This window comes from Xenopus tropicalis, chromosome 4 (assembly GCF_000004195.4).
Source record: "Xenopus tropicalis strain Nigerian chromosome 4, UCB_Xtro_10.0, whole genome shotgun sequence".
Taxonomy (NCBI): Eukaryota; Metazoa; Chordata; class Amphibia; order Anura; family Pipidae; genus Xenopus; species Xenopus tropicalis.
Window position 1 is genome coordinate 20691044 of NC_030680.2, and position 18981 is coordinate 20710024.

At 41.6% G+C, this 18981-nt stretch overlaps 2 protein-coding genes across 5 annotated transcripts in view; one reads left to right on the forward strand and one right to left on the reverse strand.

Moving 5' to 3' along the window:
- mettl15 (methyltransferase like 15) overlaps positions 1-7433 on the reverse strand; it is a 114226-nt gene extending 106793 nt beyond the window's left edge. The window contains 1 exon segment of the mRNA NM_001126742.1: positions 7375-7433. The gene's annotated coding sequence lies outside the window, so the exon portion shown is untranslated.
- kif18a (kinesin family member 18A) overlaps positions 6038-18981 on the forward strand; it is a 68453-nt gene continuing 55509 nt past the window's right edge. For 2 of the 4 annotated variants that reach the window (XM_012961075.3, XM_018093042.2), the window contains exons 1-3: positions 7481-7570; positions 9993-10092; positions 18034-18395. In XM_012961075.3, the coding sequence (XP_012816529.2) occupies positions 18071-18395 (325 nt within the window). In that variant the 5' untranslated portion in view covers positions 7481-7570; positions 9993-10092; positions 18034-18070. 4 annotated transcript variants of the gene reach the window in all.

Sequence of the window (18981 nt, forward strand, 5' to 3'; positions counted from 1 at the left end):
AGCCCAATAAAACATAATTTAAACAAAAAATAAACCCAATAAAATTGTTTTGGCACTAATAAGGATTCATTGGTTGGAATCAAGTACAGGTACTATTTTATTATTACAGGGAAAAGGGAATCATTTAACCATTAAATTAACCCAATATGGCTGTTCTGCCCCCAATAAGGGGTAATTATATCTTAGTTGGGATCAAGTACAGGTACTGTTTTATTATTACAGAGAAAAGGGAATAATTTAACCATTAAATAAACCCAATAGGGCTGTTCTGCCCCCAATAAGGGGTAATTATATCTTAGTTGGGATCAAGTACAGTACTGTTTTATTATTACAGAGAAAAGGGAATCATTTAACCATTAAATAAACCCAATAGGACTGTTCTGCCCCCAATAAGGGGTAATTATATCTTAGTTGGGATCAAGTACAGGTACTGTTTTATTATTACAGAGAAAAGGGAATCATTTAACCATTAAATAAACCCAATAGGGCTGTTCTGCCCCCAATAAGGGGTAATTATATCTTAGTTGGGATCAAGTACAGGTACTGTTTTATTATTACAGAGAAAAGGGAATCATTTAACCATTAAATAAACCCAATAGGGCTGTTCTGCCCCCAATAAGGGGTAATTACTGGTATATCTTAGTTGGGATCAAGTACAGGTACTGTTTTATTATTACAGAGAAAAGGGAATCATTTAACCATTAAATAAACCCAATAGGACTGTTCTGCCCCCAATAAGGGGTAATTATATCTTAGTTGGGATCAAGTACAGGTACTGTTTTATTATTACAGAGAAAAGGGAATCATTTAACCATTAAATAAACCCAATAGGGCTGTTCTGCCCCCAATAAGGGGTAATTATATCTTAGTTGGGATCAAGTACAGGTACTGTTTTATTATTAAAGAGAAAAGGGAATCATTTAACCATTAAGTAAACACAATAGGACTGTTTTACCTCCAATAAGGATTAATTATATCTTAGTTGGGATCAAGTACAGTACAAGGTACTGTTTTATTATTACAGAGAAAAAGTTAGAGTTATAATTCTTATAATGGAGAGATGGGAGATGGCCTTTCCGTAATTTGTAACTTTCTGGATAACGGGTTTCTGGATAAGGGATCCCATACCTGTACCAGAGGATCTCCTGGTGGGATCTGAAAAGGAGCATAGAGACCAGTGGGGGTTCAAATACAGTGTGCAAAGTGCAAAAATTGGTACATTGTCCCTGTTTTTTTGCACTTCGCACACTGCTTCAGAAGTCATAAATGGCTCCTACCATCTTTCATTTAATAAGAGACTTAACTCATAGCATTTGATCCTATATATCTGTTCATCCACCCACTCACCTATATCTGATTGCTATCTATCTATCTATCTATCTATCATCAACTATATAACTCCATAAATTGATCTATTGTCTATTACAAAGGTAACTCAGCCTTCTCTTACTGAAGCATCACAGCAAATATGGTCACACTTAGTGGTGATGGTTTCTACTGCAGGATTTTTCTTAAGGCAGAAGGAATGGTATCATCACCAAAATGTTAGGCACCCCCAGTGATTATAATTGCTTACTTGAGACCCCAGTCTGGTGCTCTTGTTCAACAGCTCGGGGTACTAGGCTAAGAGGGCCGCATTGCCAACTTCTTCATGTTCCAGTCTAGGTGCTCAGTCACAGTACAGTAAAAAGGAGATCTTAGAAGCAAAAATTCAGTTTTCACTCTACCGCGCATGTCCACCCACCCAGGGGCCTTGGAGTAGAGTCCTGCAGCGGGTTGGGTACCTGTGGGTTACCCACAAAGAAGCAGGTACCCTGTTGCGGTAAGGTTTACAGATATGGGTTGGCAGGTTGTGGATCTTTTCCAGTGATCCACAACCAGTGGCTCGGGAGCAACATGTTGCTCACCAACCTCTTGGATGTTCCTCAAACCAGGTAGTTATTTTTGAATTCCTGACTTGGTGGCAAGTTTTGTTTGCATAAAAATCCATTGTAATGCCAAACAGAGTCCCATGTAGGCTGCCATTTCACATAGAGACTACCAAATAGCCAATTATAGCTCGTATGGGGCACCCCCAGAAATTTTTTTCATGCCTGTGTTGCTCCCCAACAATTTTTCCATTTAAATGTGACTCACGTGTATAAAATGTTGGGGGCCCACGATCTTATCCATATTTCTTATATTATATTACCTACCGGTATATTATCTATATTTTACCCCTTTAAAAAAAAAATTTAAACGCCCACTTCTGATTATGTCACTTCTGGTGGTCAGCAGGTGACAGATCAGGTTGCGGATAAGGCAGTTTCAGGTCAGGTTGCGGGTCAAAGCAATTAAGAGTGTGGGTTGTGGGCCCATGGGTCTAAAAAAATGGTTCAGTGCAGGACTCAACCACAGAGAAGAACAAAGAAGCAGGTGGTGCTCCTACAGAACTACCCCGGGCCAGTCCAGTTTTCAGTGAACAGGAGCACCAGTCTGGGGTCTCAGGTGAGCGATTTTAATCACTGGGGTGTGCATAAAATTAAGCATCCCCTGTTAATTATAACTTTTCTTCTCATTTAAACAAGCAGAGACAGTACAAAGCAAATGAAAAGTAGAGGACCCCACAAGTCAAGTGGAGGATATTTTCCCTTTTAGTTATAAAACAGTGGCTGCGGAGATGGTGCAGAAAGCAGCAATAAGGGTTTGAGAGATGGTGCAAAATAAATAAAAAGAGGTAATGGGAATGTTTTCTAAGTTGGCAGGCAAGCATCAGCTATGACGGAGATGGGATCCTCAGCACTATACTGCTGCATATACCACCCCCAGATCTCAATTTATAGCTCAAACACAGAGCTTCCTCTCATTAATAGGGCTAGCAACCAGCATTTGTATTTCCTCACCTCTCACTCCCACCTACAGCAGCAACCCAATTATTCAGTTTCATTACTGTGTGTTTTGGTGTCTGTGCTTGTCGTCTGCTGGTAGGATTTATCCATTCTGCTTTGCCGGCTCTTCATTAGAATCCACACCTAGTAACACTTTAACGTCTCTACAGTGCCATTAGTGCAGCCCCAATTTCTGCCCACTTATAGCCAACACAGCTTGGCATACAGGTATAAAATGGTGTATAAATAGTGTGACACACTGGCTAAAATGCAGGTAGGCAGTGACAATTCATGGGCATTTTCCCATGAAAATCACCCGCTGTTTTTACATGCTTCCCATAGGGTATAATATATGGGCAATTTTTAGATAGTAGAAGTAATTTATTATTGCAAGGAAAAAAAAGTACAAGAGCTCTAAGGGGTCGCTGTGCATCACTGTGACATTCAGGGGGTAGCCGTAGGCCTCTGCAATTCTATATTCATAGGCAGCGGGATAAATAGATTTGATTTTCAAATGTTGCGGGCAGCACATTGGTGGAAGAACGAGGCGGTTAACTGTTTGGGGCCCATTCATTAAAGCATGAATTTCGGATTGTTAAAAGCAAGATTGTAAAAATTTCATAGTAACCATGATAATTTCTGATGCGTCAATTATCATCAAATATTGTGGTTGCGATCCGAAAGTTGCGAGATTTTTGTATCCGAACGTTTGTAAACAGCGCGAAAACCTTTCTGGCTTTGAACCCTTCAATGCATGATTTTGGAAGCCTCCCATAGGACTCTGCAGCTCCAACCTGGCTAAAAGATATTCACTCTGCAGCTCCAACCTGGCTAAAAGATAGTCACTCTGCAGCTCCAACCTGGCCAAAAGATAGTCACTCTGCAGCTCCAACCTGGCCAAAAGATAGTCACGATACCAAAGCTTGAATGAATTTCGAAATGTTCGTAGTCGCTGTGAAAAATATGTCTTTTTCATGGAAGTTAACGAAAGCCACGAAAAAGTTGTGGACTTTTAACGAAATTATCATCGCATAATGAAAAGTTCTATAATTAGAAAAAATACAATTTTTTGTGCCCCTTAGTCTTATAGAATGTGCAATTCTTACCAACTCTTCAATTAGTCTTCTTTTTTTAATATCTATCTTTGTATTAAATCTTCTTCCATTCTCCAGCTTTCAGATGGGGGTCGCTGACCCCCAGCAACCAAAAACCTGTCACTTTGTGACTACTTTATGGCTACAGTTTTGTTATTGTTGCCCCTTATTATTACTTATCTTACTGTTTATGCTTATTTCTCTTTATCTTTCAGTTAAGCACTGAAATCACGGCATGGTTGCTGGGGAGCAGGACCCTAGCAACTAGATAGCTGCTCCAAAAAATTAAAATTGAGATCAGATTGCAATTTGAATATCACTTTCTACATCATACTACAAGTTAATTTAAAGGCATTGGTCTCCTTTAGGTTAACTTTTAGTATGTTCTAGAATGTCTTATTCTTACCAACTTTTCAATTAATCTTAATTTTTTTTTATTGATTTGTTTTCTAGCTTTTTCCTGCTTTCAAATGGGGGTCACTGACCCCAGCATTCAAATATCTATTGCTCTGTGAGGGTACAATTTTTTTGTTATTGTTACTTTTTATTACTTATCTTTCTAATCAGGCCCTCTCCTATTTATATTTAAGTCTCTCAATTAAACCACTGCCTGGTTACTAAGGTAAACTGGACCCTAGCAACAACAGAGCTGTTGAAATACCAAACCTGAGAGCTGCTATTTCTGTTCATTTGATCTCATTACTTATTTGTTATTGTATCTACTTGAATACTTCTCCTTTATCACAACAGCCATAAGAACATCAAGAAAAGCTGGATGCAGCTCTTCTGTAGACCAACACAAGAGGGAATAAAGAAATAATCAAAAGCTTTACAAATATAATATATAAAAATACATAAAATAATTGAAAGGCAGTGAGTTTCATATTACAATAATCCTGCATCTAAAATGCTTTGACTATTAGATTCATCTAAAGGCCAAGTCGACACTCAACTCTCCTAGGGCGCTTGGTAACAGTTGTCTGGGCGAACGCGATTCATTTATTGGTTAATAAATTATTTCAGATTGCCGCAGTGTTTCGCCGATACTCGGGTCACTTCTTTTATTCGTTTCCCTTTTAAGGAATGAATAAAACATGGCAAGTTTATCCAAAGCTCAAATCCTACCTAGAATGGATGTGCAGAAGTTTATTTGTGTGACGCAAATAGCGAAGCATAACAAACAAAGAAGGGACATGAATCACCGGCGTATCAATCAGAAAAATACACACACACCTATGTGCAGACACTTGCGCAGCCCACACAAGGGCACGCCAGTGATAATTATGGTAAGGGGGAACAAAATGAGAAAATACAGAGAAAGAAAACCTTGGGGATTTGGCTCTATAATGCTTACAGTAAATGCTGTTCCAGCTAGGAAACCGCTTTTTATTCTTTAAAAAATAAAAATTGTAATAATTATAAAGCCGAGAGAATTCAGCTTTGGGATTTACGTTCTGCCCTCATTTACAATTCTTTTTTTTTTTTTTTACATATGGTTTCTATAGTCCAAAGGGCTGCTGTGCTGCACTGCTATACAAGAACTCAAGATGCCATCACTCTTTTTCCCTTTCACGTATGTGTGAAGAAATGAATATCTTCGCTGGGATTTTGGGGACCCTAAAAAGAATGTACTAAGTTTAATAGACTTTAACCTGTGTATAGGGGTCATCAGGCCCGGAATGGCAATCTATGGATTCTGGCAAATGCCAGAGGGGCTGCTGTAAGATAGACAGTCACTATTTAGTAGGATGGTGGGGGCTGTTTGGATATTTGAAATGCCAGGGTCTATTTTGATTACCAGTTCACGCCTGGAGTTATTTAGGACTGCTAGGCGAGGGCTAGGGGGGCGGGGCCGTGATGTCACAGGGAAGAGGCGGGTCCATGCTGTCACTGGGGCGGGGCTATGATGCTTCAATATTAATGAGTCCTGCCCAATTTTCCTAATTTGGGAACAATACTTGCGCCAAAAGGTGCTTCGTGCACTTCATTTTAGTTGCTCTAAGTGCTGATTGGCCCTTCCTGACCCGTTTGAATCAAGCGGAGTTGCACCTATTGACGCAGGGGAACCCTGAAGCTACGACCATCTCCAAACTAGAAGGTACCTCCAGGGTTCCCAGAGCAGCCTGGTTTACCCTTAGGTCAGACAGGTTAGGGTTGAAATTTGGAAGACCATTGCAGGTTCGGGTTGGGTGTGGGTCAAACTGGAAAGTGCACTCTTCCTTTTCTCCCGAAGTTTTCCTGTCTTGGAACCTAAGGTGAACAGTTGGGTTCAAGTCCTACAATGGCAACATTTTGCAGATTAAAATTGGGTGGGGTTGAGGTTATGTGGGATAGGGTAGGGTGTGGGTTGAGGTTTCTCCTGTCCCGAACATCACTAACCAGGAGGGCACTGCTCATTAGAGCTTACAATTTGAAAGGGACATGGGTACAAGACACATGATGTACATAATTGTTTCTCCCTTCTCCCTCACTGCACCTTACCTGTGGAATTTCATTCTTAAACAAGAACTAAAGCCTAAATACAAATACGGCTCGGAATGCTGTATTCTATACACTAAACTTACTGTACCAACCTAGAGGTTCAGCAACCCCATAATGATCCAGGCTCCCTGTCTTGGGTCTTGTTAGGCCATCTTTTGTGTGTCAGTGGCACTGCACATGCTCAGTGGGCTCTGGTTTGTGCCCACCTCAGTGCATTATGCATAGAGAGCCCAGAACCCATAAGGTTAAGCCAATATTGGCAGAAACCCGTTAATGTCTACTCTTTACAAAATTATACACATTAATAAAAGGCTCACATATTGGCCCCCCTTATAGAATTCTCCTTGTTTCAAGGGGATGTAAGCCAAAAAATAACAGACCAAGGAACAAATTCGAATGCAGCTTTTCAATATACATGCATTAAAACATTAGAGCTATTTCATACTACCAATTAAAGCAGTTTTTTATCTGCCCCTCTCTGCACTGCTGGTTCTGGCTCATGAAACATTGTACCAGAAGCCATTACTCAGCCAGGCAAGACTCAATGCCGGACATGCTTCTGCACAGGTCTGTGAATCAACTGGCTTCGGCTAATTTCTCTCAAGGTCAGAACCAGGTGGACAGAGAATACAACAAATCATTTTAAGTCATTCATTTGTAATAAATCTATATTAAAAGGCAGCTAAAAATGACATTTTATTAGGCAAACTTGTATTTTGGTTATATAGCACATTTAATTGGAATAGGTAAATCTTGTTGCTGCAAAATTACAGCTCCCCAAAAAAGCCTCTTGGAATGTTGTAGTTCAGCAATAGCTGAATAGGGGCTCGGACAGCAAGCCGCCATGCAAACATGTCCAATGGCTATGTACACAGGTACGTTCCCCCCCAGCCAGCCCCACACTTCCCACTGCTCCGAATGAATCCACTTACTGGTGCCGGGGAACAGCGCGCCGCCGCTTATATCTCTGCCTGACACCTGCTTGCGTCAGTACACCACGTGACGGTTCCAAGCAGAGGGCGGAAGTTGACTCATTGAGCCCGGAAGTGGAGGAACTAGGCGAGCGGGAGATTTGAATGGAGTCCGCTGCGAATGACAGACACTGCAATCAATGTGCGGACAGGCAGGGTCAGTGCTTGGCACACAGTGTGAGATAGGCAGCCTCTGCGGGCTGAACTCGGGGAGGGGAGACATTAAGCTGTGGTGCAGCTGCGGAGTTGCGTTACTTTACGTGTTGGCGCAGTTGGGGAGATACGGGCTGATAATAAATCGGAGAGGATAATAAATACACAAGACACTGGAGAAGGGAGGTTTGAAAGGCGTAGGGTGTTATAACATAGGCTCACTCAATGAGAGGCATACAGAGACCCGTGTCTATAGGAGGGTAGTAATGTAGGGGGAAACAGCTGGACTGGGGGGGGGGGGGGATGTGTCACAGATGCGCAATAGGTTGTACTGCAGGGGGGCACTAAGACCCCACTAAATGCACCACTGGGCCTCACTGGAGGGCAACTAAAGGGATAACCAGCAGGGCAGGCAGCTAATTGGCATAGTGCAAGTGGGGGAACTAGGGGAAACACTAAATAATCCACTGAGGGGGACACTAGGGGAAACACTAAATAATCCACTGAGGGGGACACTAGGGGCAAAACTAAATAATCCACTGAGGGGGACCTAGGGAACACTAAGGGACCTAGGGAAACACTAAATAATCCACTGAGGGGGACACTAGGGGAAACACTAAATAATCCACTGAGGGGGACACTAGGGGAAACACTAATATAATCCACTGAGGGGGACAGCTAGGGGAACACTAAATATTCCATCTGAGGGGGACACTAGGTGGAAACACTAAATATCTCATCTGAGGGGGACACTTAGGGGAAAACACTAAATAATCCACTAGGGGGGACAACTGGCGAAACACTAAATAATCACTGAGGGGGACACTAGGGCAAAAACTAAATAATCCACTGAGGGGGACACTAGGGGAAACACTAAATAATCCACTGAGGGGGACACTAGGGGAAACACTAAATAATCCACTGAGGGGGACACTAGGGGAAACACTAAATAATCCACTGAGGGGGACACTAGGGGAAACACTAAATAATCCACTGAGGGGGACACTAGGGGAAACACTAAATAATCCACTGAGGGGGACACTAGGGGAAACACTAAATAATCCACTGAGGGGGACACTAGGGGAAACACTAAATAATCCACTGAGGGGGACACTAGGGGAAACACTAAATAATCCACAGCGGGGTTGACCCAGAGAAGCTCGGGTGCGCTACAGGCATACTGAAGAAGAAGCTGTGGTATGAACCCGATTGGGCACACTGGAGAAGAAGCTGGAGTATGAGCAGCTGGGTATGTGCCACCCTGGACAAGGAGCGGAGGGATGTGTCACCCTGGACAAGGAGCTGTGGGATGTGTCACCCTGGACAAGGAGCTGTGGGATGTGCCACCCTGGACAAGGAGCTGTGGGATGTGCCACCCTGGACAAGGAGCTGTGGGATGTGCCACCCTGGACAAGGAGCTGTGGGATGTGCCACCCTGGACAAGGAGCTGTGGGATGTGCCACCCTGGACAAGGAGCTGTGGGATGTGCCACCCTGGACAAGGAGCTGTGGGATGTGCCACCCTGGACAAGGAGCTGTGGGATGTGCCACCCTGGACAAGGAGCTGTGGGATGTGCCACCCTGGACAAGGAGCTGTGGGATGTGCCACCCTGGACAAGGAGCTGTGGGATGTGCCACCCTGGACAAGGAGCTGTGGGATGTGCCACCCTGGACAAGGAGCGGAGGGGTGTGCCACCCTGGACAAGGAGCGGAGGGGTGTGCCACCCTGGACAAGGAGCTGTGGGATGTGCCACCCTGGACAAGGAGCTGTGGGATGTGCCACCCTGGACAAGGAGCTGTGGGATGTGCCACCCTGGACAAGGAGCTGTGGGATGTGCCACCCTGGACAAACAGTTGAGGGATGCGCTGGATGGTCCACCATGACCAAGGAGCTGAGGAATGCACCTGATTGGTTCACCCTTGACGAAGAACTGAGGAATGCTAGAAAAGGAGCTTAGTAAAGGACCACAGTGAGTTTACTGGAGAATAACTTGAAGGGTTGCACCAAAAGTGCAAGCTGGAGGAGAAGCTGAGAAATGCTGTAGACAGAGCACAGAGAAGGAAAATATGGGGAGGCACTAAAAGGGAACACTACAGGAGAAGCTGAAGAATGCAGCAGACATGGAGCACAGTGAAGAGAAGCTGAGTTGTGTGGTGGGGATGATCAGGGTATACACTGCATGGGCCCACTTGAAGGGTGGGGTGATTGGTTGCAGTACCAGGATCCCACACACAAAAAAAATAAATGGCAAGTTCATAGAGAATCTGGGGGTATCTTAGAGAGGTGTATGCCCAAAATGTCCCTGCATTGACAGCTGGGCTTACATTTTCCAAACTTCTGATATTACAGTCTGATAATTGTGTGTGAGATTTTTAACCTCTCTCAAAACTAACAGCTGATTTGTGCTTTTGTTTTTTGTTATGCAGATGTGAGAAACCCTGAAGAGGAGAGTGGCACAGAATCTGGGTTATCCAGGGACTTCAAGCAACATTCCCATTTCTGATTTCAGACACACTGTTTAAGCAAGTAAGTTAAAGCCAGGCGGCTTTTAGCTGTTTCTTGTAGTTATGCCTTGGGATACAACCAGGGCTGTGGAGTCGGTAGATAAATTTTCCGACTCCGACTCCTCAGTTTCTGATACTTCCAACTCCACGACTCCGACTCCTCTGTTTTTATGCTAATGTATTTTATACGTTCATACAGTCAATGAAAAGCATGCTTCATGGTCACTCAACGTGTTCGTTTATGCACTGCGTGCATTGGGCTTTATCCTTATAGCAGAGAAGTAATTAATTATGACTGTTTGGGAATTGGAACATTTAAACTTGCTTTTTTTTTTTTATTCCCATTTAAATTTAGTAGGAGTCGGTTCATTTTTTGCTGACTCCGACTCTAGGTACCCAAAATTGCCTCCTCGACTGTTGTTGCTGTCACAGGGATTGTGAGATGCAATATTAAAATAGTTTGTATTGGGACATAAACAGGATATGTGTACTGGACAGAGAGAAGTGGCACAGGTTCCTCCTTTATTCTATCTGTACATTGGCGGAAAAGATCTGAAACCAGACTTAAAGGAAAACTAAAGCTTGGCAATATGTCTATACATGAGTCTTAGGCTTCTGTACAAGTCCATAACGGTGATTAAGCATTGCAGATCGCTGCTGAGGGACCAGCTTACAATATACAATATATATATATATATATATATTGATAATTCAATATACATGGCTGATGAATCTAAATTCACCTTGCATGGAAGCATAGAAACCAGTGCATACTGTATCAGAATGTTTTCATAACCATGAAGTTCAGTTTCTGTGACTGATGTTACCTCACTTACTCCTAATGGTTTATGTTTGATGACCTGTAACTTAGCTTCTCAGCAGCAGCTAACAAAACTGAGTGTGTGCTGAGCCAGTGACTTGCAGAAAATTGCCAACAAGATCAAAGGAGGACACCTTGGTTCATTACTAATTTAGGGCTTAGAGTAAGTAAGCTAAATGTTACATTTTTCTAGCCATAATTTTTTTTGTTTAGGCTTTAGTTCTCCTTTGTGATCTATATCATTTTCTCTAAACATACATTGTTTAATTCCTATTTCAGACTTTTTTTAATGAATCTTCCCCCGTACTGCACATTGGACGATTGGATTTTTATTTTGAATATACTGCAGTTTTTAATTATCAGTTGTCTGGTCCATAGTATAAATGTTTATCTAGAAGTCTGTTACACACAGTAGACCTGAAATTAGGGCCAAGGGAAGCATAGTTCCTTCTTTGCAGGGAGGAAAATAGTCAGGCATGCATCCAGAGTTTGGGCTGGGTGGAAGAAACAATTTGTAGGCCATGGGCACCCTTTAACTAAGTATTTGTAAGCTTGTATGTATGCTATGGGAAGCCACATGAAAGCTTTAAGCTCTTTCAATAAGTGTCCTGCCTATAGAAATATTTGGTCTGTCTTGCCTAAGTTAGTCATGGATCAGGCCATTTTTATTTGTCACATTAGTTTTCTGTTATGGTCCTGTCAAATATAGCAGTCCATACAGAGTTTAAGTAATCAATGGTGCAAAGTTTGCAGCAATTCGGTGACCTATAGCAACCAGTCGACTGATATAATTTATTTTAGCCTTCTTAAAAGTATATATGTTATTGTTTGTGATGGTTTAATGCTTAGTGTCTTTTTTAACATCTGGGGCTTGGTCTGGTAGTGTGGGAATTTGGATACATATAACTGGCTCCACTGATAACCAACCTTTCACTTATCTATGGGCAGCAATGCAAGTGGCATCTTTTGCAGATCCCATCATTGCCCTAAATACTGGAATAACGCTCTAGCACTGCAATCAGGTCTGAGCCATTATCCATGCCCAATTCTTCAAATACAGGATTGCTTTTTGGTTACCCCCTCCTTCCATGGTTATTTATTTCAAACTGTAAATAGCAGTCAGTGCTTTAGAGGCACAAAGGAGAACTGGTTGATGCCCATTCTTGGCTGGCCTAATATTTTACTAGTAACACATTCTTTGCAAGTGCATACATTTTCGAATCAGGGTTTCAGACCTAAGCTTATGATCCCAGAGATCCTAAGCTTGTAATAGTTGAAGAAAAGGTGGAGCTGCCACTTGGACCCAAGATAATTACTTCATTTTTTTAATTGTCCATATTGGAAACACTGTTGCCTGTCAACTTGTATTGAGTATTCAGAAACTGGCCTATGAGCCAAATCTGCCAGGGTAGGCCACTTTCAGATTCCTGCGGCAAACTCGGGGCTAAGTGTTCCTACCCCAAGGTTAGTTGCTGGTTTGTGCAAATTTCTAGAAATAAGTTCCTTCGTTGTAGAATAGGAATCATTGTCAGAAAGCAATGCTACAAACAGCAGCTACTCCACTGCCTGTGTGACATTGGCACAAAGTCTATCAAGTTGAACCCCTCCAAAGTAACCCTAGTGCACTTATATACATACTTATATGTAAGGGTGATATTACAAGTAGCCTAGAGTGTGGCAGTTAAAGGTATTATTCATCTTTAAATTATGATGGTGCAGACAGTGATATTTTGACGCAATTTTTCAGTTATTTAGCTTTTAGTTTAGTAGCTCTGCAGTTTGGTATTTCAGCCTATCTGGTTGCTAGGGTCTTGTTTACCTTAGCAACAAGGCAGTGGTTTAAATGAGCGACTAGAATATCAATAGGATGGGGCCTGAATAAAAACAAGTGACAATAATAATGAAATTATAAGCTCACAGAGGAATAGTTTTTTTTAGCTGCTGGGGTCAGTGACCCCCATTTGAAAGCTTAAGAGAGTCTGAAAAAGAAGGCTAAAGACAAAAATTATAAACAATGAAGACGAGTTGCTAGAGATTGGCAATTCTATAAAATATTAAAAGTTAACTTAAAAGCAAACCACCCCTTTAAAAGGGAGGTTAACCTTTTAAATTAACTTTTAGTATGATGTGGAAATCCTGAAACAATTTGCAGTTTGTCTTCATGTTTTAATGTTTTGTGAATTTTGAATGCTTGAACTTTTTGCTAGGGCTGTTGAGTCGCTCTGCTTTTTGCCCAGCCGCTCTCTAGTTAGGTATGTCGTCATTTATCTAAGGTCCAACTTTTCCTACCAGGAAGTGGTTTGAATGAAAGACTGGTAGAGGAATATGAGTGGGGCTGAAATGAAAGATAAGAAATAAAAAGGAGCAACAATTGTAAGCGCATAGAGAAATCATAATGACCAACTAATACGTTGCTACAAATAGGACATTCTATAACTTAACTTTAAAGGGGAACTCCACCCAAACACAACTTTTTTTTTTATAAAAGAAAACATAATTTCATGCAACTTTGCAATATACATCAATTAAAAAATATGCAGCCTTTTCATGATGTTTAATAATATGGTTTGGAACAGTTCCCTAAGCAACTTGTCCCCCTGCTGATCTGGCTGACTACTTTGTGACTCAAATAAAATGTAACAGTAGTCACCTGTCCTCAGCCTGCCTTCAGCCTGCATCCTCCCAATCCCACAATTCCTTGCACACAAGATGTCAATAAGGAAAGGAACATCACAGAGCAATGCATTGTGGGTTATGTAGTTCCCACATGCTGTCTGTAAGCTTTGGAGAAGTCGTTACAATTTGTAATAAAAATGGTATTTATTCATACTGAACAGATTACAGTGATAGGTATATTAGGAGTTTCTTTGTGGTGTGGGGCTCTTTAACAAATTTTGGTTTGGAAGCTTGAGTTCCCCTTTAAAGGCGAGCTACCCTTGTCGGCAACTCCATGCCCATCCCTTTGGCATTATTAACCCAGTTTTTGTTGGGTATCCCTATCTATATTTAAGATAAAATTGCAACACAAACCGAAGACTACTTTCATGAAACAGCTTGTTCTAGGTCTTGGCAAAATTCCCACAAACCCACACACTATTACACATGGGACCTTGCTTATAACTCATTTACAGAACAGAAACTCATACCTGCACTTGAGTCCCTATAGTGTCATTGCCGATTCAGCTTCCCACCCTAGTTTCTTCTCTGTTTAAATAACCCTCCCTGGAAGGGAAATTCTGTTTTCATCAGGTAACATTTTATTTTCGGGGGTTTACATCCCCTTTATTAAGTGCCATGCTGCAGCACAAACCGGTAAACTCTAAATGCCTACCAGCCCCTCTGGCAGTGCAGAGGTTAAACGGGGCTGCAGAACAATGTCTGCCTCTACGTATACATCCATTAATCATGATGAGGATATCCCTGATGAATCCCTTCAGGAGGAGAAATTTGCATTCGAAAGATGTTTGGCTCCCCTGAGATGTGAGGGTGGTAAGTGTCTGTGTACAGACATCCCTGCTGCAAAGAATCTCATCAGCAACAGCAGCAGCAGCAGCTGCCATCTGCATCCCACACAGCAACCACTCGAGCAGCTTCACTGCATCTGTGATTTGTTAGGCTTAGGGATATCCCTGGCATACTCGCTCCCACCGCCTCCCTCTCCCATAACCTCAGCTACAAACAAGTCGCAGCCTACAGAAAAAAAATATGGGCTTCCCTATCATAGCTGTCAAGCAGCAGTCATATCAGTAGGCTCAGGGATGTCAGGCAGAGATCTATTTAGAGCTGCATGTCTCTGTCATGCATTATTGATGTGCTCATTAGGAAATACTTCTTCCTATACTCATGCCTGAACGAGGGGTATTTTATGGACAAAACTCTTTCCAAATCAGCTCTAGCGTTTAAAGTGCTGCTGATGTATAACTGTATTCCCCAAATATTATTGCAAAACGTTTCTTCATGGGCTTGTAAAAACAAAAATAGAAGTTTGTCTAATGTAACTTTCCAGTATACATCTATTTTTAAAATAGTGTATGTTTTTAGTTATATGTGAGTTTAACTGCACTCCTGGTTCTGACTCTTGAAACAAGGTAGCAGAAATGTAGCTTTCCTACAGCCATGACATAGTTACATAGGGTTGAAAAAAGACCAGAGTCCATCAAGTTCAACCCTTCCAAGTAAACCCAGCACACACAAACCTATACTTACCAATCTATACACTCACATACATAAACTATACTGTATATACAAACATTAATACTGACTAGATATTACCCCCTGACAACCTGTATCCCTGTCATTATGATCCGATTATTTGACCCTATGCGATCAAATCAGCCTGATATCACCCACCTTAGGTGGGCATACTGTTTTAGAGAAAGGTTGCCAAAAAAGCGGATCTTACAACATATGGCTAGCTTTCTGTTCTAATACAGTAGAACCCTGATTTTAAGTTCCCAGAATAGGCACCATTTTGTCAAGATCCCACTCAGACAAGCTTGCTTCATTCTTTCCCAGAATTAGCGGCTTCCCCAAATTTACATCATTTTGATGTGGTCCTTTCTGAAGCATATAGGAGTTCTACTGTATACATTTAGCCAAAAGTATCCAAGCATTCTGTCTAACATTACATGTCCTTGGCTGTAACACTCGCTGCTGAGTTCCAAGCAGTCCTCAGAAGCAATGTCAATACAACGACAATACAACGGTTTTACAAACCTATTCACCACATGCAATGCCAAATATTTGCAAGAGTGGTGTCAAAGTCATTGCCATTGGACTCTGGAGCAGTATGGATGTATCCTGTGGAGTAATAAATGACATTTTACCTTCAGGATGGCAGATGCCAGAAAAATGCTACATGCATGTACAATGTGAGGTCCATACACAATGGGTTTATTGATACTGGACCTCAACCCAACCAAATATCTGTGCAATGGATTGAAACACTGTGACCCAGGTCTGATTCCTAAATCAGTGCCCAACCTCACTAATGCTTTTGTGGCTAAATGGAAGCAAATCCAGCCAATGATTGTTTAGTCTACCAGACAGACTTCCAGGATGAGCTGAAACTGTTAAAAGGCATGTAAAGCCTACATTTGTCTACAGTGTATATCAGTTGGGCACGTCTCCCCCACCCAAATGGCATCATTTGTACTGCATTTGCCAGCACCATCACATTTTCCTAAAGCAAATAGCAGGTTTCACATGGTGGCCATTTTTCCTCTGATACATAATCAGATACATTTAATTCTGTAAACAGCATACACACACACAGACCCTTATTCAGCATACATTTCATCAAGAATGCAGGCTCACACAGGCAGAACTGTCTCTGATAAAAGTTCTGCTTTGTTTGAGCTGAGCTCAGGAGAGGAGGTTAGGAGAAAAAAATTGAAGCAGACAGCTAGAGCTGAGTTTCTGTGGGAACCAGCAATACCATTTCTTTACAGGCTGATAGACTGGAGGGCGTGTTTAGTAATCTGAGAATTCCTGAGGGAGGGGGCTGAGTGGGTTACAGGAGGAAATGGAAATCTAAGTGATTAAGGAGATGTTGCAGCCTTACTATTAACCTCTGGACAAGCAGTGTGGCACGTATTGAAAGATTTCAAAGAGGCTGTTCACTGATGAAATTTGTGTGTGTGGGGTTTACATTTCCTTTAAAACAGCAAAGGGAGGTCTAACTTAATTTTACCACCCTTGGTTTTGAAATGAGAAGTTAGCCTTGCAGCTGTGTGGATACCTTTTGACTGCATAGTGTGTATGTGTTTATATTAAATATTATGCTATAGCCTGCTCACGTAGACCCTATGGAATTTGGTGCATCGTGACCACCACTTAAGTGGAAAAAAATAGTAGCCCTGAAAAAATAGCTGCTACTAGTAGCTCCATGTGTCTTCACCCTATGTGATACTGTGGGAGACTTTCATTTTTCTAATGTAGCAGCAACCTCTCGTTGATTTCATGAATGTCCTTTAGCTCGGATATATTTTCATGTGTTTGATGCACATTTATTTGATATTTATATTAGAATAAGGGGGGAACTCCAGTTTCGAAAGCAAAATTTGTTAAAGAGCCCTACACAACACAGAAGCCCCTATCTCTGTGTCTTTAAAAAGAATGACTAAATGCCATTTTATATGATGAAATCCAGCTGCAAAACAGTTCTTCTCTTTCTTCATCATTAGAAATCCTGGCAGGGGAGGAGGGACTAAAACATTAATCTTACAAATTGTAACAACTTCTTCACAGCTTACAGACAGCATGCAGGAACTACATAACCCACAATGCATTGCACTGTGATGTTCCTTTCCTTATTGACATCACGTGTGCAGGGAATTGTGGGATTGGGAGAAGGCAGGCTGAGGACAGGCGACTACTGTTACATTTTTTTTTGAGTCTCAAAGTAGTCAGCCAGATTAGCAGGGGAACAGGGGGCGGGGCTTAGGGAACTGTTCCAAACCATACTGTATTATTACATTAAAAATCATGAAAAGGCTGCATTTTTAATTGATGTATATAACAAAGTTGCATGAAATTATGTTTACTTTTCAAAAAGCTTAAAGGAACAGTAGCACCAAAAAATTAAAGTGTATAAAAGTAGCTAAGCTATAATGTGCTGTTGCCCTGCTCTGGTAAAAGTTGTGTGTTTACTTCAGAAAGTCTACTATAATTTATATAAATAAGCTGCTATGTAGCCATGGAGGCAGCCATTCAAAGGAGAAAAGGCACAGGCACTTAGCAGATAACAGATAAAACACTATTGTATTCTACAGAGCTTATCTGTTATCTGCTATGTAACCTGTGCCTTTTCTCCTTTTTTCCAGCTTGAATGGCTGCCCCCGGGGCTACACAGCAGCTTATTATATGAATTATAGTAGTGTTACTGTAGCAAACACACCAGGTTTACCAGTGCAGGGCAACAGTGCATTATATTTTTATTACTTTAAAGCTCTTTCATTTTTTGGTGTTACTGTTCCTTTAAATTGTTTTGCGTGGCATTCCCCTTTAAAGTGGCCAAGTACAGTTATCAATTTAGGGAACTTGATGTTTCTTTTCAAGAGCATGTTCTGTACAAATGGTTGCATGCAGGTTGGTTTGTCAAGCCTTTCTGTACAAAATACTGTAATTGTGTTTTCTATACAGTTCCTAGACTAGCACTGGATAAATCTGTTCTTTGAAGATGGCAGCCTCCCAAGAGGATGTCTGCAGTCATGTAAGGGTGGTGGTCCGAGTTCGACCCGAGAACGAAAAGGAAAAGCAAGGGAACTTTAGCAGAGTTGTTCAAGTGGTGGACAATCATATCTTGGTGTTCGATCCAAAAGTAGAAGAGGTTGGCTTTTTCCATGGGAGGAGCGCAGCCAATCGAGACATAACCAAAAGAAAGAACAAGGACCTTAAATTTGTGTTTGATTGTGTCTTCGATGACAGTTCTACTCAACTGGAAGTTTTTGAACAAACAACAAAGATTGTTTTGGAAGGAGTTCTCAATGGATACAACTGCACAGGTACTCATATAAACTCATGTTTTCCTCAGCCATGTATCTGCTACAATCAGCCACTCACGAAGAAGAAATTCTTCACCCCCCCATTAGGTAGTGAAGTGAAATCATAGCTGTTATAAGAGAATTTTTTTCTTGGGATATAAATATTTTTGCAGCTCATGGTTAAATATCATTTTATGCTAGCCATATATGGGTTTATATTGCTTTGGAACTTGGTAAGGGACAAACTGACTGACTGAAAGCTTATCACCAGATTTAAATAAAAATCAACAACACATTGGCTGATTGAGGCAGTCCTTAGCCAAAACATTTGCATCATATTATGATGTGCTTAATGCCTGGGGGCTAAACGATGGATCAGGCCGATTTGGAAAGTGGCCAGTTCAAATAAAGATCAGCTTGTAATGGAGAAGAATATTACAGTAAATGTTTCATTTTGCCCTGCCTGTGCATCTACCCCAGTAGCCAGAACCCATAGGGCCAAAATTCCTAAATTGTCCTCCACTAGTGGGAATTACCTAAAAGTGCTGGTAGGGGCAGTTCTTAAAGGGAACAAGAAGCAACCAAACACTTTGGGTCCACATATTTG